This window comes from Lagenorhynchus albirostris, chromosome 1, assembly GCF_949774975.1.
Source record: "Lagenorhynchus albirostris chromosome 1, mLagAlb1.1, whole genome shotgun sequence".
In the NCBI taxonomy this organism is placed as follows: domain Eukaryota; kingdom Metazoa; phylum Chordata; class Mammalia; order Artiodactyla; family Delphinidae; genus Lagenorhynchus; species Lagenorhynchus albirostris.
The window spans coordinates 122,378,217-122,406,205 of record NC_083095.1 but is presented as its reverse complement, the minus strand read 5'-3'; the positions used below and the strand labels follow the sequence as shown (position 1 = coordinate 122,406,205).

General features: G+C 40.2%; 1 protein-coding gene across 5 annotated transcripts in view; it reads right to left on the bottom strand.

The window, feature by feature from the left end:
• The window catches only part of SNX1 (sorting nexin 1), a 35,959-nt gene extending 10,451 nt beyond the window's left edge, over positions 1 to 25,508 (bottom strand). For 2 of the 5 annotated variants that reach the window (XM_060151552.1, XM_060151563.1), the window contains exons 1-6: positions 25,312 to 25,495; positions 10,580 to 10,691; positions 6,926 to 7,053; positions 6,308 to 6,374; positions 2,418 to 2,461; positions 548 to 689 (exon numbers count right to left, since the gene is read on the bottom strand). In XM_060151552.1, coding sequence (XP_060007535.1) covers positions 548 to 689; positions 2,418 to 2,461; positions 6,308 to 6,374; positions 6,926 to 7,053; positions 10,580 to 10,691; positions 25,312 to 25,470 — 652 coding nt within the window. In that variant the 5' untranslated portion in view covers positions 25,471 to 25,495. Of the gene's footprint in view, positions 1 to 547; positions 690 to 2,417; positions 2,462 to 6,307; positions 6,375 to 6,925; positions 7,054 to 10,575; positions 10,692 to 25,311 lie in introns of all 5 variants that reach the window. The other 3 variants (XM_060151561.1, XM_060151558.1, XM_060151559.1) reach the window with 3 other exon arrangements.
• Positions 25,509 to 27,989: the final 2,481 nt, after the last annotated feature.

The window sequence follows — 27,989 nt, the reverse complement described above, 5'->3', positions numbered from 1 at the left end:
AAAACCAGAGCCTCCTATTGCACTCAAAGAAAGAGACCATGTCAAAACATACTATTTCTCTAGACCACGTGTAATTTATAGGAAAATGCTGGAAATAATTTTTTTAATTAATTAATTAATTTTTGGCTGCGTTGGGTCTTTGTTGCTGCGCGCAGGCTTTCTCTAGTTGTGGCGAGCGGGGGCTACTCTTCATTGCAGTGCATGGGCTTCTCATTGTGGTGGTTTCTCTTGTTGCCAAGCACGGGCTCTAGGGCTTTAGTATTGTGGCTCGCGGGCTCTAGAGCACAGGCTCAGTAGTTGTGGCACACAGGCTTAGCTGCTCTGCGGCATGTGGGATCTTCCCAGACCAGGGATCGAACCAGCGTCCCCTGCATTAGCAGGCGGATTTTTAACCACTGTGCCACCAGGGAAGTCCCGGAAATACTTCTTTTCTAACTGCAAGAGTCTACACTGCTATTAAAAGCAGTCTCATATACTAAGTAGAAAGTATATGGCAGAAAGAATGCAAAGAAAAGAATCTAAGCAGAATTAAAGACCACAGGCTTACCTATTAGGCTCTTCTCCGGGGGAGGAGGGACGATAAAGCCATTCTGGGAGTGTTTCTCTGAAAGCTTCTCATAAAGACCCAGAAAGTCACTAAATCTTCTTTTCACTGCAAACTGTTTACTTCTGAACATTGGTAAGCTCGTCTTGGGGAAAGAAAAAATACAAGGCGATCTCATTTTAAATAGGGGATGAATGAGTATCTTAAAAGTCATCCAGCTGACATCAAGGGAATCTTTTTCCCAGATCCCTGTCATTTAGCCACTTGGTAAATAACTTTCTCTGAGATTCTTACTCTTGTTTGTTTGTTTGTTTGTTTTCTGAGCTATAATCCCCTCTGGCTGTCTGGGAATCTATGGAGCCCTTCTCAGAATAATGATTTTAAGTGCATAAAATAATATACATTAGATTACAAAGGCAACTAATTAAATTCAAATGTGGTTTTATTTGCAGGTTAAGAGCTCTTGCTCTAAGGAAAGAGATGTTGCAATCTAGTTTAAATCTAGAATTCTATGGTCATCTATTAACCCATTCATCCTGCACTGACTTATTAAGGGTATTAGCTGCTGGAATTAAAGCAGCCAAACGGAAGAAAAGACAGAGTAAACAATGCCCCTAAGGGGGAGGATCAGACGAAATGTCTACACTGTAGACACTTTAACCTTTAAAGTGTCACAGGATCTAGAACACAGGGGCAGGTCAACAAGTAGTAGAGAGATAATATAAAGAAAACTTCTAGTAAAAAAGACTAGGCCTACGTCATATTGAGAGATCATTTAATACTCACCAGACAGGCAAAATTTAAGGAGGTGGGGCCTTGCCAACTGCTGGCAGAGAAGTGTGTCAATGGGAACTTTTACATACTGCTGATGGAAGTATAAACTGGTACAAGGACTTTAAAAAGCAGTTTGTATTCCTTTTCTTCAACATTTGCACTACCTATGACCCAGGGAAACTATTCCTGAGTATATACCCAAAAGAAACTCTTCTTATGTGTACACCAGAAGACATGTGCAAGTATGTTCACAGCGCATAATTACAAAAACTGGAAACATGCCAAATATTCACAACAGGAACATGAATGTATTATGCTATAATCACAAAATGGACTAATTAACTACAGCTACACACAACATGGATGGGTCTGAGGAACAATGGTAGTAAAGAAAGCACTATATTCAGCATGATACCATTTTAATGAAACTCAAAAAAAAAAAAGCAAAACAGTACATTGTTTAGAGATACATATGGGAAGACTTTTTAATAAAGGAAATGAGAGACAACTCAGGAGAGTGGTCACCTCTAAGGTGTGAGGCAGGGGATAGGAGAGGGAGAAACACGCAGGTAGATTCAATGGTACTCATCTTAAGACTGGTGGTAGGTTCGGGGCTTCATTTTTTATGCTTCATAACCTGCATACAACAACGTGTAAGTTTTGTATGCATTAATATTATATAAAAAAGGAAGACCAGACCCGAGGGGCAAAAGGTTAGGGAGAGCATTAAAAGAAGTTCCACATAGGAAACCTCAGAAGAACTGATGATTTTTAAACAGGTGATATAGTTTGGGGTGATCCGCCAAACTAGCTCTAAGCCACATAGCTCTTAAGAGGGATGGTACTATATCAGATACACCACATGTCTTAATAAAACTTACAAAGTTTCACACTGAAGTGTTAGCTCTCTGGAAGAAAAGTGGAAAGGCTCAGATGAGATTACCAAGGGGATGCAGACTTGCTCCATCTTGAGTAAACTTGAAGGAAGATGTTGACAAAGAAACTAAAGAAATACCCAGAAATAATCTGAATGATGACCTTCTTGGTATGAGCACCCAAGTCTATTAAGGTGGTCATCAGCAGGGTCACTTGGACTCACCTGTGTTGTAACTTTGTAGGCCACATAGGCATTCATACCATCCCCTGTGGGGAGAACAAGAAAGCAGGAGAGGATTATTCTGTAAACCAAAGCAGAACTAATCTTGCTAACATTTAACCAGGAATCATAAGCCAGCCACAGGAGCTGTGTACAAGAAGGGATATCTGTTTCATCTCTAAGCTTTATATACTATCCTATAATCCAGTTCCTACTTTGTCTCAGGACCTCTGTGGCGCATATCATGGCCCCATGGATGCTGGCTGGGCCCCAGTTTAAGTCAGACAAGAGAGTCAGCCTCCTGTTCCAAAGCCAGGCTCTATTTATACCCTCCACAAAGCAGCACTGGATACTGACAATCCATCGCTTGTTACCATGCCAGTATTTGGGCTAGTTACACACATCTGTCTAAATCCAAACAATTCTCTTGCTGTATAAAGCAGGAGGAGGAGAAGGAAGCAAATGATGTAAAAGGAAACAAGAAGTTCTACCCTAAGCTAGCTCTGGGCTCCGTTTGCTCTTTCAGAAGTACTGCGCCGGTCCCTCCACTGGTGCTGGGGGACACTGACCCCTCTCATCTAGCATGTTCACCCAGAGCAAAGGGCCTGGCAGGAAGACACTTCGGCTGCCTGATGTCACACAAATCTCTCTTTCCTGGAGGAATTATTTTTCTGAAAAAGGCTTTGACTGTTCAATAATTTGGGATTCAAGCAATTGTTTTTCTCTGTGGTAGTGTCCTGACCTCAACCACTTAGGGACATAAAGGCACCATTGACTCCCTGAGCAGTGAAAAGACACACATTGGACTCGAGACAGACATAACTCCAGTGCTGGGCTCTGGCACATTAGGCTGGTTTCATTCCCTTCCTCCCCACCCCGATTCTTCCCCACACCAACCAGGAAAACGTAGGTCAACAATTACTAGCTGCCAAAGCCTCTGAACTGGCCCTGGGGTAAGGGCCCAGGGGAGGAACGTGCAGTTCTAGACCTGCAGGGTCACATATTACAACTTGGGTTCACCGAGATGGCTGGGAATAACTGCTTTTATAAATTACACAGAGAAGCTGGAGACTGTACAGGAAGAGAGGGCTTGCTTTCTTCATCTCTCCAAGCCCTACCAAAAGAGCAATGGGACACAGACCTACTAGAGAATGGACTTGAGGACACAGGAAGGGGGAAGGGTAAGCTGTGACAAAGTGAGAGAGTGCCATGGACATATATACATTACCAAACGTAAAATAGCTAGCTAGTGGGAAGCAGCCGCATAGCACAGGGAGATCAGCTCAGTGCTTTGTGACCGCCTGGAGGGGTGGGATAGGGAGGGTGGGTGGGAGGGAGACGCAAGAGGGAAGAGATATGGGAACATATGTATATATATAACTGATTCACTTTGTTATAAAGCAGAAACTAACACACCATTGTAAAGCAATTATACTCCAATAAAGATGTTAAAAAACAAACAAACAAAAACCAGAAACTATTTAAGTAAAGCTTTAGAAATTACTTTATATTTATTACCACTGTTAGTTCTCTTCTAAACCACTTAAACTATATCGCCTAATACTACTAAGGATGCTTACCACTGATAAAAGGAAAAAAATCTAAATTTACTTTATAAACTTTCAAATTTTCATTCACAGTTGCATAGTCATGGTCAAATGTCCAAAAGGTCAATTCCATGATTTAGTGCCTGCAATTAAGGAATGACTAAGTGCAAACATACATAAAAACACAGTAGTGAAGTAGGATCTTCAGACACTTTGCCTGCTTATCAGCTGTTTTTATTGAGGCAATGTGTAAAAAAAGAGACATACTTTCATGTCCAGAGCTTATAAGATATGGAAATGTCCTAGAAATGCAGCAGTTTTAAATTTGTTAATTTCCCAAATAATTTCAGGAAGTTGAAAATGACATATGCAAATTACCAAGGCTCTAAAAAGCAATATCCTGGTAGTGAGACTCTTATTTAGATGCGTGTGGGAATGAGAAGCTCATGTTGAGTAAACAGCCCACACAAACAGAAGGTGCTGTTATAAAGATCAATATGAATCTTGAAGTAGCTGGTTTCTTGGCATCGAAATGACTAAGAATCTACTATGGTGCAAGGGAATGAAGGTTTATCACCAAAAGTGATTTGTATTTAAATAAATCTGATCCACGGGATGTTTAAATTACTGTTACGCATTGAACTGTGTCCCCCTAAAAAAGATATGTTGAAAATCCTAACCTGTGGTACCTCAGAATGTGACCTGATTTGAAAACAGGGTCTTTATAGAAGAAATGAAGTGAAAATGGGGCCAGTAGGGTGGGCCTTAATTCAGTATGACTGGTGTCTACATAAAAAAGGGACCTTTGGACAGAGACAGACACACATAAAGGGAAGATGATGTGAAGGCACCAGGGAGAATGCCATGTGACAACGAAGGCAGAGACTGGAGTGATTCATCTGTAAGTCAAGGAATGCCTGAGGCTCCAAAAGCTAGAGGAGAGGCACGGAACAGTCCTTCTCTAGTGCCTTCAGAGGAAGCATGGCCTCACCAACACCATGACAAGACTTCTGGCCTTCAGAACTCTGAGAGAATAAATTTCTGTTTTTTTTTTTTTTCCTTTTTTTTGCGGTACGTGGGTCTCTCACTGTTGTGGCCTCTCCCGTTGCAGAGCACAGGCTCCGGACACGCAGGCTCAGCGGCCATGGCTCACGGGCCCAGCCGCTCCACGGCATGTGGGATCTTCCCGGACCGGGGCACGAATCCGTGTCCCCTGCATCGGCAGGCGGACTCTCAACCCCTGCGCCACCAGGGAAGCCCTCTACCAAGGATTTAAAGCAGCTAATAACTAGCCTAAAATCAATGTGCATATAGAATATTCATAAATATTAGAGAGGCAAGAGAGAATCCTAAACATGTAATCCAAAATTCTGGTCCAGGTTCTACCACGGGCCATATATTGTGACCTGACAGGAAGGCTACATTTCATTTATTGGTTCTCAATTTCCTCTACTGGTGGATGAGGGAATTGTATAAGATGCTCATAAACATCCTACCAGTGCACCAGTCTAGGAAAAGTAAAACTCTACAGTTTAACAACAAACCATTTTGGCATAAAGTCTAATTAGATTTTAAAAATTCTTGTTCCTAGTTCAGAACAGACAAAGGGTTGGAAATCACATTTTTCCTCTTAACCATACAAATATCACCCCTACTTAATAGGAGGAAAAAGCTCTGTGCAGCCTCTTCTCTTAGAGACTATACCTGGAACAAGGAAAGTCGAGGCCTGTTTGCCCGCCGCTCACTAAAAGGTCTCACAAGCTTGAGACACGGGAAGGCTATCCTAAAAATCCACATTCTGGTCAAAGTTAAGTATTGTGCTTTTTGAAAATCTAATTTAAATTTGATCAAAATTCAACCTGGGTTCTTTAATCTTTACCTATGAAAGAGAGATGCAGATTTCCCCACTTTATTAGAATATCAAGAGTACATAGTAAAAAGACATGTAACAAGAAATCCAAATTTCTTGAGGGAAAAATAAATCCAGCAACCCAAGATTTTAAAACGTGTTTTTAGGGTGCTTAAATGGAATTTATGATCTCAAGAGGAAATAAAATGGTGTCAACAACTCTGTGGGAGAAGCCAATTTTGGGTTTTTAAAAAGGGATTCGAATAATATTTGATTTTCTGATTTTTCTTTCTGAAGCCAGAAAAGGCCTAAATAAGTACTGGTAACTGCTGTTTCTGGCCTTGGAAGCATAGCAAGGGGCATAGTTTCATAGGAAAGATAATGATGAAGTATTTCACACTAGCTAGTTCAGCTCTGGAGGTAACCATTAAGAAATTAGCTAACTGTGCTTTCCACAGCCATATCCTAACATCACAGGGAGTCCCAAGTACACTTACCTATCTTCTCAGGATCAGTTATACCAACTGTCAAGTCAAATTGGTCTTCCTGTTCTTCTTCCTCTAGCTTTTAAAGAGAAGACAAATCATGAGATACCCCAAAAAAGGCTATATTAATTTTACTCTGCATTAACATTACATCAATATAATAACATATATTAGATATAGATATATCCTTCTACACATCAGTGTTCAGCTCTGTCCATTCCCAACAATCTTGATGAAGCAACTTCCACTACTTTAAGTTGGAGCTTGCACAAAGGTCTTTGTTACATCTATTCTCTTAAAACATTATTTTGATCATAACGAATAATTACTAGGTTTTGGAAGACTTGCTGCTGTCAGGCTAAGGAGGGAATAAGGAGACACTATACTCTTGAATATGGGAGCTTCGGACACTAAATATCATTAATGACCATTGAAAGTCTCTGTACCATCTTCTGGGTAACAGATACTCTGCCCAGGAAAGAGTCCTTTATTGGATTTTGGCTGTCCAATAACCATAAGAGTCTTCTTCAAGAGTCATACATGTTATATCAAGGTTCAAACTCAACTGAACTTCAGACTGGCAGCACAGTCCTAAACATCCAAAAGAAGACCAACAGCACAAATTCTCACCTCCTCATAGCTTGGCTGGGGCTTAGAAGAATTTGTGGCCTCCTGTGGAGGAAGAGAAATGAGTATTTTGGCTGGCACCTTCTTCTGATTATTTTGTGTGCTGTCCAGGGATAGCTCCACTGTGGCATCTAAAAATAGTTGATATTTTATAATGAAAGAAGAGTCAGAAAAACTGTAAGCTAGAAAAAATGGACCTAAGATACAAATGCAGTAACACTGGGGGAAAAGTACTGTTTGCCACATCTGAAGATGACACTGTTGTTTTACCACAGTTTAAGAATGTTCACAATTACAGTTTTAGATCATCTTGCAAAGATTAAGTTATGTTTAATATATGCTGTCCAAGGGGGATAAAAATATATTGCAATATCTGAAAATCTTTCTAATCAAAATAGTTTAAAAAAAAAGTGCTAAAGAGCTGTCTTTGTCTAGGAAAATCTCAGCTGAACAGAACAACTCATTCCCTAAGTGTTCTAGGGAGGGGACTTTTAAAAGAGCATTATGTACCATTTTTAGGCATTACAATTTCTTAGGCAAATAATAAGAACGCACTCTCAACTAGGAGCAATGGAGCTAGAAGTTCAAAGCCTAAATAACTGAGATTTTTTTTTCTTTTTAATAAAGAAAAATATAAATATCCATTAGGGTTTGGCCTGATCAGTAAGTATTCAATTCTAGCCTTAGGGAATTCAAAGAGAACTGTTTCTTTTTCTTTTCTAGACTTTCATTTAGAGCTAAAATGAAACCAGACAGAGGGGTCTATAAGGCATAACCAGGTCCTAGATCAATGTTATTATCATTAAAAGGGCTTCCCTGGTGGCACAGTGGTTGAAAGTCCGCCTGCCGATGCAGGGGACACAGGTTCGTGCCCCGGTCTGGGAAGATCCCACATGCCGCGGGGCGGCTGGGCCTGTGAGCCATGGCCGCTGAGCCTGCGCGTCCACAGCCTGTGCTCCGCAACGGGAGAGGCCACAACAGTGAGAGGCCCGCATACCGCAAAAAAAAAAAAAAAAAAAAAAAAAAAAGTTAATCATGTCTATAAACAAGTTTGCCAGACTGTCGGAATCCTATCAGGATTCTTTTCCTCATCAGGAAAAGAGAGGTGGTAATATAATCTGGCCCTACTGTAGGAGTACAAACCACACAAAAATATGCATAATGAACATGCTAGGGTGATAGGATTCTTTGAAGCAAGCAACCAGCTAAAGTATGTTTAAGAAATTCATATCATGCAGGCACCACCTAAATAATTAAGTTATCCAATCCAATAAATGTGACTGAAAACGAAACAGGAATTTAAACATTTAAAACCTTTGGCTTATTAGAGTGCTACTAAAAGCCTTTTGAAGAGCTGTGCATTTTTTATTGAGAGTCCTGTGACAAATGTGACAAAACTTACATCAAAAATGCTTTTTTCTTTGTACTCTTGATAAGAGTAATGGAAGAGCCACTGGACTCCATCACAGAGATTCTGACGATCACTAAACTAATCATGTAGAAAGTATTAGAACATTTAAATTTCCACAGTCAATAACTGAAATATCCGAGAAACTACTCAAGTCCTAAACTAAATGTATCACTGTAGGCATTCCTTTCTATAGATATCTTATGTTCCTTTCTTAGTAATGAGGCAGTCATTGGCTGCTTATGAAAACAGTTGGGGAATGAAGTAAATCAGAACCTTCATCAGCAATAAATATGTCCCTAATAAAGATCTTCTACATGTTCATATATAAAACCCAACCATGGGGTAACTCAGTCACACCAAGATTTCAGGTCTTCTTAAAGGGCAAATCATATAAATGTTAAGTTCCCAAAGATAGAAAAACTTTCTTTGCAGTCTGCCATATAACTAGATGATTCATTATTTGCATTTCTCCTCCAGAAATTTTATCCCAAATGTAAACATTAGCAGAATGAACAGTGGGCACTTAAGTTTCATAGAGGAAAGGAACTGGAAAATATTTGAAATCTTTATATTCCTTCTTCTAACCTCTTCTTCCCTTGTCATGTCTTAATTTCGCACCGAGTTCAAATGTGAGAGTCCTCCCAAGATCTTCCCTTCCCAAGTCCACCCTCTCATCTCTTCCCTTCCTTATCATTCTCTCCTTTGAGGGTCTCATTCACATGGCAGTTTCAATTACCACCTCTAGAAAGTTGATCCCCACATTTAAAAGTTAAAATATCTAAAACCCAAACTCACTCTCCCCACCTTCCAACTCAAAGCTAGTTTCTTCTGTAGAATGTAGTTCTCAAAATGGTACCATTTTCTTCCTAATCCTTGGGCTTGAAACTTTTGACTGTCTTCAATCCTTATTTTTGGACACCCGTCATACCCAATCACCAACACCAGATTCTGTTGATTTCAGTTTTTGAAAAGTTTTCACCTTTCTTTTCCTATTTCCATTACCTTATTTTTGGTCTTTACCATTTTATTCTTGAACTAATTTGTGATTGCCTTCTGACATCTCCAGTCTTTGTCCATTGCAATCCGTTCTATATAATAATTCTACCAGGTCAGTCTTTCCTCACTTTGCCCATATCACTTTCCTTACTCAAAACTACCAATGGCTCTTAATTGGCACTAGGATGAAAATTCAAATTCTAATTATTACTGTTATCTAAAATCCTCCTAAACAACATTTCCAGACTTACCTTCCATGGCATCTCTAAGAAGCCCCTGTTTTGGCCCACTGAGTTTACTGACTGTCCCTCAAACACACCATATACTTCCTGCCTAACCATTTGCACCCTTTCTCTTTTTCCTACATAAATCCTGCTTCTTCCAAGAAGTCTAACAAGATCACTCTAGAGCAGAGCTTATCAATGAGGGCACTACTGATATTTTGGGCTGGATAATTCTTTTTGGTGAGGGGTTGTCTGTGTACTGTGGGGTGTTTAGCAGCATCCATGGCCTCTACTCAGCAGATACCGGCAGCACTGCCAGGTGTGACAAACAAAAATGTCTCCAACCATTGCCAAATGTCTTTGAATGTCTTTGGGGGTGGTGCAAGGGAAGGACCACCTTTTGTTGAGAACAGGGCAGTCCCTCTCAACAAAAAATTATTGGGCCCAAAATGTTAATAGTGCCAAGATTGAGAAACTCTGTTCTATACTAGTATTTTTCAAACTGCAGTCTGTTGTTCACTGGGGAATTGTGACAGTGATTCAGTGGGTTACAAACAGCATTTTAAAAAAAGAGAAACAACAGAAAATTTCAGATTGTATGGAGGGTAGTAAAGGCAAGTCATTTAATAAAACTTTTAGTTTTATACAAGTGCATAAATATTTTGGATTATGACACAAAATGTATTTCTTACTATGAGTCTTGGTCATAAAAGTCTAAAACCACTGCTTTAGTCTCACCTCAGACCCCTCTGAGCTCCTGTGACCTAATATTTCTATCAGTCCTCTGGCCACATTTATATTATTGTTTAACAATTTGTCTAAATCACATTCTTAAATAACTGTATATTTATGTCTTACTCCCTAAACCTGTAAGAATCGTGATGGCAGGTACTGCCTTTTATTATGTTTTGGAATCCTCCACAATAGTATCTTAACATAGAGTTGTCTTTCTCATATATATATAGCTTTTTACTTTAACTCAGCAATTTAGAAGATTCCTAGCTTAAGTTTTGAGTCCATACTTGCCTGCAAAGAGATCCTGTGGCTCTTGGTCTTGTTCCTCACGGATCCCATTTTCTTTGGAGCCACTGTTGATGGGAAGAAGGGAAGCAATTCTCTTTGGAGACTGGGGCTTACTCTGAAAACAAAGAAATACTCTGAATACTATAAATAAAATTGTACCATTAAAAACAAACCTAGAGGACTTCCCTGGCAGTCCAGTGGTTAAGACCCTGCGCTTCCACTGCAGGGGACACGGGTTCAATCCCTGGTTAGGGAACTAAGATCCCCCATGCTGCTTCACACAGCCAAAAAAACCACCAAAAAACAAACCAACCTAGAAAGTGACTTCTGATGCACCCCTCAGTTGCTCCCCCAGGTGTTTAGGGGAAGACAGGATCACTAGTCAGCCAGTTTAATAAGCAGCAAATCATTATTAGTTATGTAAGTGTGGCCTGAGTGATCACAGAGCTAAAATAAACTCACACATTTTAGGGTTAACTTCTAACACTATAACCCTGCTGAAATGCCCTACCCCAAAGCACATGATGCCAACATGGGTATGTGTATACAAAGATAATTTTCAAAAGAACCTGTCCAAATGCATTTCTCCTCAGTTGATGACCTTTATTCTTTCAAATGCTGACAGGGCACATTCTAGTGTCCAGGACACCACACTAGAGACCATAAATCAAGCTCTGATCCTGACTTATTTTGTGGCCTTGGCTGAACCATTCACTGAAGCCCAGTTATGTGGATATTACCGACCCTCCCGACAAGCAAAGGAAGGTATGACACTTTAATGTTGTTTGTAACTATAACTTATCTTTTCATCCTTAACTTACAGAGACACAATTTTCAACCAGACTCGTGTCAGGCTAGCAGAAGAAAAACCAGCCATGCTTAGCCTACAGGCACATGGTGAAAATACAGTCAGTCCATGGCCTTGTGATCCGCCGCAAGCAAGTGTGGGGTGAGGCCCCAGACCGGTACCAGAGTGAACAAAGCTGGATTGTGTAGAAAACTAACAGAAAGCTGAGAATCTGACTTCAAAAGCCATGGTGTCATATCAGAGGGTTTTGAAGTCAGACCCCAAGGCCAAATCAGTTAAAAGACCTGACTTAAGGAATCTTTTATGAAACATTTCCTTAACAAATCTGAGGGTGTTTGTTCCTTGGAAACAGGCCCTTTCTGACCCAACAGAACAAAGTGAAATGACAGATTTATTGGGTACTTTGAATCTGTCATGCAAATAGCTCCATCCCAGTACTGGGGCCACCCTCAGGGAAAGAAACTGTTACCAATATGTAGATTTATACTAGCTAACAACGAAATTTTCTATGCTAATAAAATTTAATGAGCTTTTAGTTGTATGTGCTTAAATGTTACCAATTCTGTTAGAGACAGTGATCCTGTCTTCTAGCTGCTTCCACAATCTTAAAAAACAACCAAAAAAAAAAAAAAATCACTGCCAAGACACAGACAACAAATAATAGGGCAAAACCAAACCCTACACTTCCCTTTTGCCTCTTAAATTGCCAACTACTTTCTCACATACACACGTCCATCCTATACATGCTCTTGTGCTCTTGTACAGTATAGGGAATCTCATAAAAAGCCATCTGATGTCTTTTAATTCAGTTCCCACTAATACCAGTTGCCTCTAGATGGAGATCTAAGAGAGATTAAAACTCAGATACATTAAGAATATACGTATATAAATGTAATTTACTAGTAGCTCACCAGAGAGACTAAAGAAACAGGAAAAGAACAGGTTAGAATTTACCCATTTTTAACAACACCGAGAAGAACCCATTCTTGTGATACGAAGATGAATAAAGGCACCTTTCTATTTCTGTTTTATCATCTAAACTTGGAAGTTTAAAGATTAAGAAAATTTTCTGGAGCAATGCTAGAATAGCAGTCTGTCTGGGAGAAAATATTTGCAAACGATGAGACCGACAAGGGCTTTATTTCCAAATATACAAATAGCTCATAAACTCAATAACAAAAAACCAAACAACCCAATCAAAGAGTGGGCAGAAGACCTAAAAAAACATTTCTCCAAAGAAGACATACAGATGACCAACAGACACATGAAAAGATGCTCAACATCGCTAATTATTAGAGAAATGCAAGTCAAAACTACAATGAGGTATTGCCTCACACGGGTCAGAAGGGCCGTCAATTAAAAAGTCTACAAATAACAAATGCTGTAGAGGGTGTGGAGAAAAGGGAACTCTCTTACACTGTTGGTGGGAATGTAAATTGGTGCAGCCACTATGGAAAACAGTATAGAGGTTCATTAAAAAACTGAAAGTAGAGTTGCCATATGATCCAGCAATCCCACTCCTGGGCATATACCCAGAGAAAACTCTAATTCGAAAAGATACACACACCCCAATGTTCACAGCAGCACTATTTACAATAGCCAAGACATGGAAGCAACCTAAATGTCCACTGATAGATGAATGGATAAAGCAGATGCGGTATGTATATACAATGAATACTACTCAGCCATATTGCATGGACCTAGAGATTATCATACTAAGTGAAGTTAGACAGAAAAAGACAAATATGATATCACTTACACGTGGAATCTAAAATATGATACAAATGAACTTATTTACAAAGCAGAAACAGATTCACAGACATAGAAAACAAACTTAAGGTTACCAAAGGGGAAAGGGGATGGGGAAGGGATAAATCAGGAGTTTGGGATTAGCAGATAAAAACTACTATATATAAAATAGATAAGCAACAAGGTCCTACTATATAGCACAGGGAACTATATTCAATATCTTGTCATAAACCATAATGGAAAAGAACATGAAAAAGAATATATACACATATATAACCAAACACACACACACACGTATAACTGAATCAAGTTGCTATACACCAGAAACGAACACAACATTGTAAATCAACTATACTTCAATCAAAAAAACAAAAGAATAGCAGTCTGTCTTTCCCTATACTAATCAAAAAAGACAGATCCAGATGGATGGGATACTGTGGTGACAACTAGAGCACAACTACTTGTCATTCTTCCTCTACCAGATCCTCTTCAAGCCCAAACCATACTTTGCTTGACTAGAACTGTGATGAAAACAAAAGCTTGTGCACTCTTAGTAAGCTAGGTAACAACTACCTTTGAGAATAGAAAACTGCTCCTCAAATATACTCTGGGACTCCATTCCAAAAACCACTAAAGGCTAAGTTCTAGGAAAGCTGAACATAGTTAGACTGATAATTGTATTTACTATTCTAATTTTTCCTCAGTAGTTCTTTTATAAAATTAATCTATGTACACAAAACTTTGTATTCTGTTTTTGCCCCCTTTGCCATCTGAGCAGTTTTTTCGTGTCTTTAAGGTTGTACAAAAATCCCACTTTTAGTGACTTAACTCTCTATCATATGGGTATACTACAACATAGTCATTTCCCTAATGATGGGCATTTAGACAGTTTCCAGGTTTTTATTTTTATCATCACAAAAAATATGGTGATGTCTATCCCTATATATAAGTCTACATCTGATTATTTCCTTGGGATAGATTCTTAAGCAGAATTATTAAATGAAATTTTCAAAGGCTCTACTAAGCTCCCTTCCAGAAAGATCACAATTTGCATCCACCCCCAGGCCCCCACCCCACACCACCACAGCAACATTAAGCATTCTCTCTCTCTCTAAAAAATCTTTGTATGTTAACGAGTTATAAGTTGTCTCGTTCCCACATGTTTACTGGCCATCTGAATCCCTGTGATGTGCTTTGGTGTCCTTTGCCCATTTTTCTATGCTAAGTTAGCGTTACTTAGATGTACACTTCTCTTACATAAGTATGTTAACTCTCTCTCCGGCATATTGTATAGTACCCACGCCCCCAATTTTATCTCTTTTCTCTTTGTTTTATTTTTGATCTTAGCAAATTTATTCTCAATTGACTGATTTGTATTGGCACTGGCCTATTTCTTTAGGCTGAAGAGTACCCAGCACACAGTTGTCCTTTGAGGCATATTCTCAAGTTTTACTTAAAATCAAATACAAGAGAAGCTGAGCAGGACTATTTTTAAGGATAAGAATAAATGAACCCCGTTCATGGTACCCAACATTTATACAGGACTGTTAATAGAAAACAAGTCTTCCATGAGACTAGAGTTTATAATAATAGCTTACTTCTCATCAAAATAAATAGCCACCTGGTATTAAAACATATTTCATATGCCCAAGGTTAAAAGGCTAATTTTCATCAGTATTAAGGAATGATTTATATTAAAAAGCTAATTTTGAAGCAACAGTTTAAATTTTAGGAAGGACTCATTTTTGGGGGTGGAGGCACACTGATTACAGAGTGACAAAATCAATACTAAAAATAAGGCTTGCTTTATAATCCATATTTTAAAAATCTCTTAATAGTAAGTCACAAAACTTTGAAGGGGGCTAAATTTCTAGGCAATAGATAAAACTATTTTCTGTGATGAAATTTTTTAAATTTATTTTTTATTGAAGTATAGTTAAGGTACAATATTGTATAAGTTACAGGTGTACAGAACAGTGATTAACAATTTTTAAAGGTTATACTCCATTTAGTTATTATAAAATATTGGCTATATTCCCTGTGTTATACAATATATCCTTGTAATTTATTTTATACATAGTACTTTGTACCTCTTAATTCCCTATCCCTATATTACCCCTCTCCCTTCCCTCTCCCTACTGGTAACCACTAGTTTGTTCTCTACATCTGTAAGTCTGCTTCTTTTTTGTTATATTCACTAGTTTGCTGTATTTTTCAGATTCCACATATAAGTGATATCATACAGTATTTGTCTTTCATCTTTCTCTGTCTGACATATTTCACTTAGTATACTACCCTCCAAGTCCATTCCTATTGTTGCAAATGACAAAATTTCATTGTATTTATTTTATATTTATTATTATTATTTTTCTTGCAGTACACGGGCCTCTCACTGTTGTGGCCTCTCCCTTTGCGGAGCACAGGCTCCGGACGCGCAGGCTCAGCGGCCATGGCTCACGGGCCCAGCCGCTCTGCGGCATGTGGGATCTTCCCGGACCGGGGCACGAACCCGTGTCCCCTGCATCGGCAGGCGGACTCTCAACCACTGCGCCACCAGGGAAGCCCCAAATTTCATTTTTTTTTATGACTGAGTAGTATTCCCGAGTGTGTGTGTGTGTGTGTGTGTATTTTTTTTTTCACCACATCTTAATCCCTTCATCTGTTGATGGACACTTAGGCTGCTTGCATATCTTGGCAATGGTAAATAGTGCTGCTACGAACATTGGGGTGCCTTATCTTTTCAAATTAGTGTTTTATGGATATACACCCAGGTAGAATTGCTGGGTCATACAGTAGTTCCATTTTTAGTTTTTTAAGAAACTTCCATACTGTTTTACAATTCATATATATTTTATGTGTTGCAATTCATGGTCGTTATTATCATTACTTAAGCTCAAATCATTCCATCATTGGCCAGTGGGAACCTCTTCAAGTTGGCTCTGAGTATTTTTGACATGACCCTGTAGTCTTTGAAAGCTTCCTTGTTATCTGTAATGACAAGATTGTCCAGGCTCTTTTTGTACGTTTCCTACCTCACACCTGAAATCAGCCTGTTCTACGAGAACCAGAAGCCCTGGTTTCTTGAAATACTATTTCAAGACCACGGTCTGAGCACTAGGGGTATTCAGAGGTACCTGGGTTCATCAGTGTATCTAGAGCTTTTCAGTAGAAAGATATAGATACACACATTTGTTTTTAAAATGTTTCATGTGTTCATACTGACATTTTCCATTCAAATATCAAGACTACAAATTTCAAGTCTCCTTTCTTTCATATAAGAATTCTGATTCTCGAGAACACAGTGGATGATAGGATTAGACTGTCTTATAAGTATTCACTTGATTTATCCCACATTACAGTCTCAGGATAACAATGCTGATACTATCACCAACTACTATGATTACTGAAAACAGTTAAACATTTTTTTGCAAATGTTATCCCCATTCCCTTTCCTTTTTAAAAAATATAGTTGTGGGCTTCCCTGGTGACGCAGTGGTTGAGAGTCCGCCTGCTGATGCAGGGGACATGGGTTCGTGCCCCAGTCCGGGAAGATCCCACATGCCACAGAGCGGCTGAGCCCGTGAGCCATGGCCCCTGAGCCTGCGCGTCTGGAGCCTGTGCTCCGCATCAGGAGAGGCCACAACAGTGAGAGGCCCGTGTACTGCAAAAAAAAATAAAAAATATAGTTCTTTTGTATCTGTAGTGTCAGAGTGTATGACCATGACATATGATGCTCCTTCTTGTTCCTCCTTAAGTCTGAATTCTATAGGCAACTGCATCTTCAGTGCTCACCACCGGTCCATATGTCTATGTGTCTTCAATCATTTTGGCTGTCTAAGGAAGGGCTCAGAGGAACAGTATTCTCTGGGTTCTTGTGCTTCTGTTTGTACTTACAAGAGCACTTAGACAGCCTAATCCTAATTCTCAGAGAGTCACTAGAAAGATATGCCAGCAAGACAGCACTTGTGTTAAGAGCAAACAGGTATTCCTTGCCAATTACTGGCTTCAAACCATGAGGCTCAGGCTACTAATGAAATTTTCTTAGCTCAGGGAAGGACAGATGTGGGCTTCCTGTCCCCCAGAGCTGACAGCCATTCAGTACTGAAAAGTACTGCTGTGATTCCAGGTATCTTCCGTTTACGTTAACCAGTTTTGATTCTTCCTCATGTTGCTCAATTGCTCTTTGCTCCAGGCAGAATCTTTGCATTACGTTCAAGGGACCTCAGAAGAGTAGTACAATTGAAATTCTCAACTGCATTTAGAGGATGAATCCAAATAAAAAGCTCAAGTAACAGTGCTTCTGGAAAACTGGGTACATACTCATTTTCCGATGCAAAATTTGGATAATTTAGTTAAGGCAATATGGAGCTACGGAATTGTGTGACAAGGAAAGGACAATTAGGAATAAGTCAACCCCAGAAGTTATACCCAGATGATAAAACGGCAGTCACAAAGTCTTTAAAAATTACCCTGGTAGGGCTTTCCTGTTGGCGCAGTGGTTAAGAATCTGCCTGCCAATGCAGGGGACACGAGTTTGAGCCCTGGTCTGGGAAGATCCCACATGCCGCGGAGCAACTAAGCCCGCGTGCCACAACTACAGAAACCCACGCGCCTAGAGCCCGTGCTCCTCAACAAGAAAAGCCACCGCAATGAGAAGCCCGCGCACCACAACGGAGTAGCCCCCGCTTGCCGCAACTAGAGAAAGCCTGCGCACAGCAACAAAGACCCAACGCAGCCAAGAAAAAAACTTACACTGGAAGATCTTGGCATGAAATACTACTCCTTTTGCCACCTTTACTTCTGGGGAGAAATGAGCTAAGTGGGTCAGTGTATTAGTTTTCTATCATGGCTGTGACAAATTATCACAAATTTAACAGATTAAACAATGGAAATTTATTAATTTATAGTTCTGCAGAAGTCAATACAGGTCTCACTGAGCTAAAATCAAGGTATCATCACGGCTGCATTCCGTCCTGGAGGTTCTAGGGGAGAATCTGTTTCCTTGCTCTTTCTAGCTTCTAGAAGCTGCCTACATTCCTTGGCTCATGGCCCACTTCCTCCATCTTCAAAGCCAACAATGTTACATCTCTCTGTGCCTTTCTTCTGAAGGTAATGACTCTCTGTATCTTCCATTTTTAAAGAATCCTTGTGGTTACACTGGGCCTACTCTGATCATCCAGGATAATTTCCCTACTTTAAGGTCAGCTGATTAGCAACCTTAATCCCAACTTCAAATTTACCCTTCACTTTGTAACCTAAGACCTTCACAGGTTCCAGGAATAGGAGTGGACATGCTGGAGGGGGAAGTCATTCCGCCTACCGCAGGCAGTGACTCCTCTCCCACACCATGTTTCAAAAATGGCACAGATGCACTAAAAGTTTCTGTGCTTAGGAGAATGGACCTTAAATGTCCACTGGATTTGGTACATCTTACTCTACAAACTGGGTGGATATCTAACTAACCCAAATGATTTCACAATATTACCCCCTCTCATAACTTAAGGAGTTAAAGTAGGGATTCTAATGTGGGGTCCATGAGCCACAGAATTGAGAATCGGGCCTATGAATTTAAATGGGAATAAAATTACAATTTACTTTTCACTAACCTCTAACTGAAATACAGCATTTTCTTCAATTATAAAGACAGGCAACAAACCATGAGTAGTAGCAGTACCTGAGACATAGCTAATAAAAATTAGATATTTTTATTTGATATTACAGTTATTACAGACCTTAAAATATCATTTATGCTCATCTCAATTTAAAAATCACGGTATTAGACCTATCCCTAGATATTATTTAAAGCATTTTTTTAAAAAGCATATAACATAAAATTATTCTAACGTTTTGATAATTGCATTTCAGTGTAATTGGTTTCTTTTGTAATATTATGTATTTTATACATTTAAGAACATTATTCTGAGAATGGGTCCACAGACTTCCCTGGACTGCTAATGGGTCCATGACACAAAAAAGGTAGAGAACCTCTGAGCTAGTTCCTCTAGGACTAATGAAAATGGAAAAGGGGGAGCTAGAAGGGTGGGGAAAATGAGCCTGAAACTGACCACTGAGTTAGTAAAGGAAAACCATGAGCAAGTGCAGTAGAGACCTCAAAGTGCAAGGCCATCCATGATCTACCAAAATTTAGCTACAGACATTCTACTGAATCCTCTGGTGTAACTTCCATACCAAATTTTTGGGGTCTCACACTAATATAACTTGGAAGGGCCTGGAACTGAAGAAGGATCAGAGTACTAATGGTGCATTACCTTCTAAATTGAAAAAGCAGAACAAACCCAGTTCAAATCTGCTCTGAAAGCAAAACAAAGCCCCAGCTGTCCATCTGACTAAGCAAAAGAATATGCCAAAGTTGAGCAACAGACTTTTCCTGGAGATGAGATACTTATGGCTACTTGCTCTAGTAACTATCAACTACTCATGATTTATTTATGACAGCAGTTACTGAAGAGTGCTGAGAAGCTTTGAGGACCAAGGGAGCGAAATTAGAGTGTTCTTTTTCCTCTCCCTTCTCCCAGCCAAATGAATCACAAGTGGCCAAGTCATTAGAGTTACCCTGACATCTGAGTAAGTAAAGGGGCAGCAACTCCCTACAGAACCTAGAAGTCGGATCACAATGTTAGTTGCTTCTCTCATAAGCCCCAAACTCTAATTTTATTTCATTTTAATTTATTTATTATTTTATTTATTTTGGCTGCATTGGGTCTTCATTGCTGCGTGCAGGTTTTCTCTAGTTGCGGTGAGTGGGGGCTACTCTTCGTTGCGGTGCATGGGCTCTAGGCGCGCAGGTTTCAGTAGTTGTGGCACGTGGGCTCAATAGTTGTGGCTCGAGGGCTCTAGAGCACAGGCTCAGTAGTTGTGGTGAAAGGGCTTAGTTGCTCCGCAGCACATGGGATCTTCCCAGACCAGGCCTCGAACCCATGTCCCCTGCATTGGCAGGCAGATTCTTAACCACTGTGCCACAGGGAAGCCCCCACAACTCTTATTTTAAATACATTTTAAGTTGGGTTCTTATTAGTCATCTTTAAGTCTTCTCTCATGCCCCTTTCTCCAAAAGTGTTTTGTAACTACTTTTGTTAGCTTCTCCTCCATAACCTTGAAAGCTAGGTTAACTGCTAGTACAAGTCTATGATCAAGAAACCAATGAGTCTATGTACTTCAGGAAAATCTAAACTTATTAGAAGTTTACAATTTGAGCTGAGCATTAAAATGAATCTTTAGACAAAACACCAGTTACTGACTTTTCCAAGAACATCTGTATCAGACCTGTGTGAAAAATGTGTAATTTCAACTTCTGATCTTTTGATCAGATCTGACCACCTGATGTGATGTTAGCTCCAAAAACAAGTGTTTGAGACAATATGCGTATAGAAAATACTACAAACTAGACGGACAGCTACCCATGACTATTTACTAATATTAGTTGTAAATGACTATACCATTAACTAAAGAAACTAAGTATTAAATCTGTTTAAAAATACTGTTGTATAGATTAAGAAGTCTGATTAGGGAACTTCCCTGGTGGTGCAGTGATGAAGAATCTGCCTGCCAATGCAGGGGACACGGGTTCAAGCCCTGGCCCAGGAAGATCCTACATGCCGTGGAGCAGCTAAGCCCGTGTGCCACAACTACTGAGCCTGCGAGCCACAACTACTGAGCCTGTGTGCCACAACTACTGAAGCCCACACGCTTAGAGCCCGTGCTCCACAACAAGAGAAGCCACAGCAATGAGAAGCCTGCGCACCGCAACAAAGAGTAGCCCCCGCTCACCGCAACTAGAGAAAGCCCGTGCGCAGTAACAAAAGACTCAACACAGCCATAAATAAATAAATAAATTTTTTTTTTTAAAAAAAAGAAGTCTGATTAGGAACAGAGAAAGGACAGTATCAAGAAACTTACTGAAGACATGTTATACCTTTGGGAATAGCCACCACGCATTTTGCAGAACAGAGAATTAAAATCTTAGCCAGTTAAACTATCAATTTCCTTAGAGCTTTTAATGAAATTACCAACTTATATCCAGATCTAAAAAAGTTATCCTATAAGCACTCAAAAGGAAATAAACTGGTCTTAAAAAAGAGCTGAGATAACATTGTAAGATGGTGCAACTGCTATGGAAAACAGTATGGAGGTTCCTCAAAAACTTAAAAATAGAACTACCTTATGATCTAGCAATCCCACTTCCGAGTATATATGCAAAAGAATTGAAAGCAGGGTCTCAAAGAGATATTTGCATACCCATAGCAGCACTACTCATAGAGCCAAAAGGCAGAAGTAACCTACATGTCCACTGAAGGATGTATGGATAAACGAAATGTGGTATATACATTTGATGGAATATTATTCAGCCTTAAAAAGGAAGGAAATTATGATACATGCTACAACATGGATGAATCTTGAGGATACTGTGCTAAGTGAAATAAACCAGTCACAAAAAAGACAAATACTGTATGAGTCCACTTTATGAGGTTATCTAAAGCAGTCAAATTCATAGAAACAGAAAGTAGAATGGTGGCTACCAGGGGCCCAGGGGAGGGGGATAAGGGGAGTTGTTATTTAATGCAGGAGATCTGTTTCACACAAATGTGAGTATACTTAGCACTACTGAACTATACAATTTAAAATGGTTATGATGATAAATTTTGTTGTTTTATACCACAATTTAAAAAAAGCTGATTTGTTTTCCCCTCAGGATACATGTTATATTGATCATAGATGTAGGACTGGATTCTAAAAATACCATGCCCTTTTCTGTCTAAATGTTAATATGTAACTTATGTTTATATAATTCCCTATAGTCCATAAAACATTGTCAATCAGAAGCCAATTGCTATCCTTGACTTTTGACTACCAATAAAGGCTAGTGACACTGTTCTTTAAACACCAGTGGAAATATGTAAATAAGTCTTGATTAACCAAAGACAATTTTTTCAATATGTGACTTTTCATTTTCAAGTCCCCTGCTATTTTGTCTTTATCCTATTCTTTTTTTCTAGCCATTTCTCTAATTACAAGGGTTTCAATTTAAGAATAAGAGTGGTGAGAAAAAAAAAATCTAATTGGTATAATATATCATCAAATGAAGAAGTTACCAGATATGGCCAAAACCTGAACCAAGGATATCATTAATCTATGTTTCCCTCCTTTTTCTCAGCATGAGAAAGGACACCACAGTTCTCCTCTTTTATTCAGAGGGCAAATCTAATGGTGGTCCTGGCATACTGCTAAAGAGATGAGCATATACGAGCTTCTGGGAAGGCAGATAAAGAACTTGCTTCAATTTTACCTTTCCGGTTTAGAAGTATGCAAATAAGACCAGTGAGGTCAAATGAGTTGTAAAAACATGTATGCTATTTAGTGTTTTTAACATAACAATTTTAAGAATTAGAAGAACCGAAAAGGGGCTCTAATTTAGTCTCTCTTTTTACTAAGGGAAAAATTAATCCTATCCTAGAACTAAGAAAGTTTTAACTAAATAGATACATATCTGGATTCAGGTCCAATCAAAGATTCAGATAATATATTTAAAATTTTAGACCTTTTTATTCATAGGTCCACAAAGTAAGAGGCATAAAGAAGATAAGGTCTTGAGTATTCTTAAGAACCAGACCTTCCACAAACTGGTTTTCAGGCTTAAAGCAATGATTTCAGATTTGTTTTAATAATCCTTTTAACTCCAGTCTATCCCATTCAAATAACTGGTTTGTAGATCCTAAAATGCATATCAGGGGCTGCTCTTTCCATTAAAAATCAAATCATATTTTTATTACCATATTAAGAAAGCCTCTTGGGCTCTAAAAGAGAGCAGATGGGATGATTAACAGCAGCAGCAGTTATATCAATGTCCAGGAAATTACATGCATACCAAAAATGAGTTTTAAACTTTATATGCCTCAGCTTCTCAATTCTTTAATATTCCTCTCTTTGCCTCCAACATGCAACAAAACCTAGTATGAAGATAAACTTAAATCAGTAGGATGCTACTGAAGTCATTAAGTGCCTACTTCGATGGATTTTAATCAAATCAATCTTATTACCAGTTTGATTTTGATAAATTACATTAACCATTTTTAGGATTAATTTAACTTTTCTAATTCATTATTAGATTTTGTGGGTTTTTTGATTCTTTGAGTAATTCTAGTTTACAAAATGCTCAACTGTTCTAAGTGTTTTACAGGTATTCTAATTTAATCCTCACAATAATGGTGGAGGTAAATACTATTACTATTCACATTTTACAGGTGAGGAAACTGTACAGAGTAAATAAGTACCCTTCCCAAGGTTAAGCCAGCAAGTAACAGAGCCTGGATTTAAACCAGGCTTCAAAGCCCACTTTCTTAATTACTTTATTCTTCAATCTTGTTCCTTAAGATACAGAAGTACTGCAATCCATCTTCTCACACTGGCTCACAACTAAAGCATTTATTGTAATATAATTTGTATTGACTATTTAATAAAAAAGTCACAGCCTAACTAGTGAGGAATCAGAAATGGCTTTCTGAAGATTAACATCAAGACAAGCTGCTAAAAAATGGCTTACAGGTGGCATTTTAGTTCCCTCAGCAACTCAATTTTCCTGGATCAAAATCTAAATAAAAATAATTTGGCTTTCTGTGGTCGAACAAGTTCATTCTGACCCCCTCCTCCTCCCCTTAGATGGAAATTAGGCAAAGTATTTTCACTATCTTAGGAGACAAGTATGGATGCCTCTGGGAAGTAATCTGGTGAGACCAATCAAATCACAACCTCTTGAACTTACTTAGAGAACTTTAGAAAATAACAACTCATCCTTCCAGGGTCCTTTTTGAAAAATAAATCATCATTTACCAATGTGACCAATTGCTTTCAGAGCCAGAGTCTCTGTTTTCAGATGTTCAGTCTGACTATCTACCATCTCAGCAGTTATCAACAGTCGCTGTTCTGCATGGCTTATGAGGGAATTACTAAAGGAATAGACAAAAGATTTGTTTTAAATGGGATACAGAACTAAATTAGCAACAAGAGTTATTTCTCAGAATAACAGAGACTTCATTTGACAGTCTGAGCTGTTATATAAGCATCAGCAAACACTTTTGGAGCTGGGATTATGGACTTAATTCCTAAATACAGTACACGGAAAAATCTAATGATTATCACAGAAGGCATTGCCAAGAAACTTAACCTTTTTCTGACTTAAAATGAGAGAAGCCTCAAACTTTTTCAGACACATGTTTGCATAAAGAATTTAAAGCTGTTTTATTTAGTCACTCATATACTGAGTAGCTACTATGAAGCTAAGCATTAACCAAGATAGAAAGAAACATAAATTCACTCCTAGCACTGAAGAAGTTTTCAACCTGGAACTAACTGTACCAAATGGTATGAGTCAGTATTCTTATAAAACAGCCCAAAAACATCTCCATTGGTTCCAGAACTGATTATTGATTTCCACATTCCACATATAAAGATGAGTTTTTTTAATACCTAACTCTTAAAAGAAACCCGGATATTACTATGGGAAACACCATTTCCTCTTCTCATTTACAGATTTGCTCCCACTGAGGTACTTAGGCACAAAAAACAGGGACAAAGCTTTCGATCTACGTAGTGGTTTATCTGGCAGGACCTTTTTTTCACCCGACATCTGGCAGGATTTTCCTAGAGATCAAAGGAGTCAAGTTAATTCTCCTAAACTAAGATCCAAAAGGACCTTTAGTAATCACCGGTAAGGATGGAGCTAACGAAAGGATTTGTGGGCAGGTCACTATCTTGGGCAACTCCAGATAACATTATTCATCCTTGGAACAGTAAGGCGAGGTAAAGGAAAGTCTGCACCCCACCCCCTTATCTTGATCTATTAAATCAGCCTGGCAGGAAACCACCAGCAAACCAGCCCCGTGGGTCCGTGGGGCCGCAAGGCAGGGCCAAATGCCCGCCTCGGAGGCTCTTCGCTGTCACGGACCTCAGCTGAGAAGCCACCACATCCCTCACTCCTCACCGTCCGCCCAGGGGCGGGGAAGCCGGGCCCTACGTCTCGGTGCTCATCTAGAACCCAAGCCACGACAACTGTCACCAACGTAAGGTCTCGCCGGGCCCACTCTGCCCAGCCTCCCCAACCCTCGCTTAGCGTCGCTTTCCTTTGGGGGCGCCCGCCCGCCTGCCCCGAAGGGTGCGAACTCACGGCATCCGCGGCGCCGGTGAAAATATCCTCCCCCTCGGTGTCGCTGTCCCCGGCCTCTGGTTCTGACCCCCCGACTGCTCCCTCGGACTCCGGCTCCAGGACGGGGAAGGGCGGAGGGAGTCTTCCCGAAGCGCTACAGCCACCACCCCCCGACGCCATCTTCCTCCACCCACGGCGGAAGCCGCAACAACAACTTTATAAAGAGATAGTGCCGCGAGCAAAGCGTTCCAGCGGCTCGAAGAGGCAAGGCCGCTACCAGTCCCGCGGGGCGCGCGGGGCGGGGCCTACGCGCTGGGGGCGGGGCGGGACGACCCGGGGCTCCTGCCCAGCCAATCCAAACCCTTGGTCTCAGGGCTGAGCTCTTAACCTACGGGGCAAAGGGACAGAAAAGGAGGCGCTCGGGGACGAGCTTAAGGGCTCTTTGTGCTCTAGATAGCTCTATCTACCGGGCTTCTTAAGGAGATGAAGAAGCGAGTCTGAAAACCTCTTCGTGCCACCAACCCATGCCAAGCACAGTGGCTACATAGAGCTTCAATAAATATTTTTTAAAATTATTTATATTTTTAATTGTTGCTTTCATTGGGTCTTCGTCGCTCTGCGCAGGCTTTCTCTAGTTGCCGCGAACGGGGTGCTACCATTTGTTGTGGTGCGTGGGCTTCTCATTGAGGTGGCTTCTCTTGAGGAGCACGGGATCTAGGTGCATGGGCTTCAGTAGTTGTGGCACGCGGTCTCAGTAGTTGTGGCTCGTGGGCTCTAGAGCGCAGGCTCAGTAGTTGTGGTGCACAGGCTTAGTTCCTCCGCAGCATGTGGGATCTTCATGGGCCAGGGCTCAAACCCATGTCCCCTGCATTGGCAGGCGGATTCTTAACCACTGCGCCACCAGGGAAGTCCTCAATAAATATTTTTGATTGAGGTCTCTGAACAGATACAGTAAAGCTTTGCTATTCATTCTTTCAACAACATTTAGTTAATTCATTCAAGAAATATATATTGAGCATCTACTGTGTGCCTGGCACCCTGCTATGCATTTGAGATATAGAAATAAAGACGCTTCTGGCCCCCTAGGCGCTTGAGGGAGATGGGCATGTAAGTGAACAGTGCTACAGTGTGCTGTGGGAGCATAGTAAAAGAGATCATCAATTCTGTTTGGAGAAGTCGGGAGGCCTCAAAGAGGAGGTGAGACTTCAGTGTCCTAAATTTGATTACAAGGAAGTTAGAATTATCCTCTCAATTGCTGTGGAGTAAGTGGAGTGGAACAGATGGCAGGGGAATTATTAAACTCTGAACGAAATTTTCCTGGGACCTAAATTATTCACTGGTTGTCTGGTGGGCCTAAAATCTAATCAGCTAGACAAGAGTTTAAAGATAAATGGGAGGAATATTACTCAGCCATAAGAAGGAACGAAACTGAGTTATTTGTAGTGAGGTGGATGGACCTAGAGACTGTCATTCAGAGTGAAGTAAGTCAGAAAGAGAAAAACAAATACCGTATGCTAACACATATACATGGAATCTAAAAAAAAAAAAGAAAATGGTACTGATGAACCTAGTTGCAGGGCAGGGATAAAGAGGTAGACATCGAGAATGGACTTGATGACATGGGGTGGGAGGGCGAAGCTGGGGCAAAGTGAGAGTAGCATTGACATATACACTACCGAATGTTAAACAGTTGGTTGCTGGGAAGCAGCAGCATAGCACCGGGAGATCGGCTCGGTGCTTTGCGATGACCTAGAGGGGTGGGATAGGGAGGATGGGAGGGAGGCTCAAGACGGAGGGGATATGGGGACATGTGTATGCATATGGCTGATTCGCTTTGTTGTGCAACAGAAACTAACACGGTATTGTGAAGCAATTATACTCCAATAAATATCTATTAAAAAAAGATAAATGGGATATGTTATCATGGGATAATTCAGCAAGATAATCCTTACTTTCCTCTCAATAGACATGGTATGAGGGCTTCCCTGGTGGCGCAGTGGTTACGAATCCACCTGCCAATGCAGGGGACACAGGTTCGAGCCCTGGTCCGGGAAGATCCCACATGCCGCAGAGCAAATAAGCGTGTGCGCCACAACTACTGAGCCTGTGCTCTAGAGCCCGCGAGCCACAACTACTCAGCCCGCATGCTGCAACTACTGAAGCCCGCGTGCCTAGAGCCCGTGCTCCGCAGGAAGAGAAGCCACCACGATGAGAAGCCTGTGTACTGCAACAAAGAGTAGCCCCCGCTCACCGCAACTAGAGAAAGCCTGCGCAGCAACGAAGACCCAATGCAGCCAAAAACAAATAAAATTAATAAATTTATAAAAAATAAAATAGAGATGGTACGAAACTTGTCATCACCTTTGACAAAAGGTTTCATTTGTTCGAAACTGCAAATTCCTCAACATCAGGGGTTGGCTCCCTCACAGGTCTGTGAGCTGCTTGAGGGTAAGGGCCGTGTCCTATCTTCGTATCCTTGGCGTCTATAGACCAAGTCTGGCAAATTAAGTATCGAATAAAGGTTTGAGATTTGACTGTAGGGATGGATGGATAAAAGTAAAATTAGCATCATCAACCTTGTTACTGGCATCCATCACTGCCACCAAACCGGAGGGCTTAAGACGTTCTTTTTAGGATGGCGATCTCCAATGTCACTATTGGACACACTGGACAGTCGGAAAGCTCTCTCGTTCTAAGTT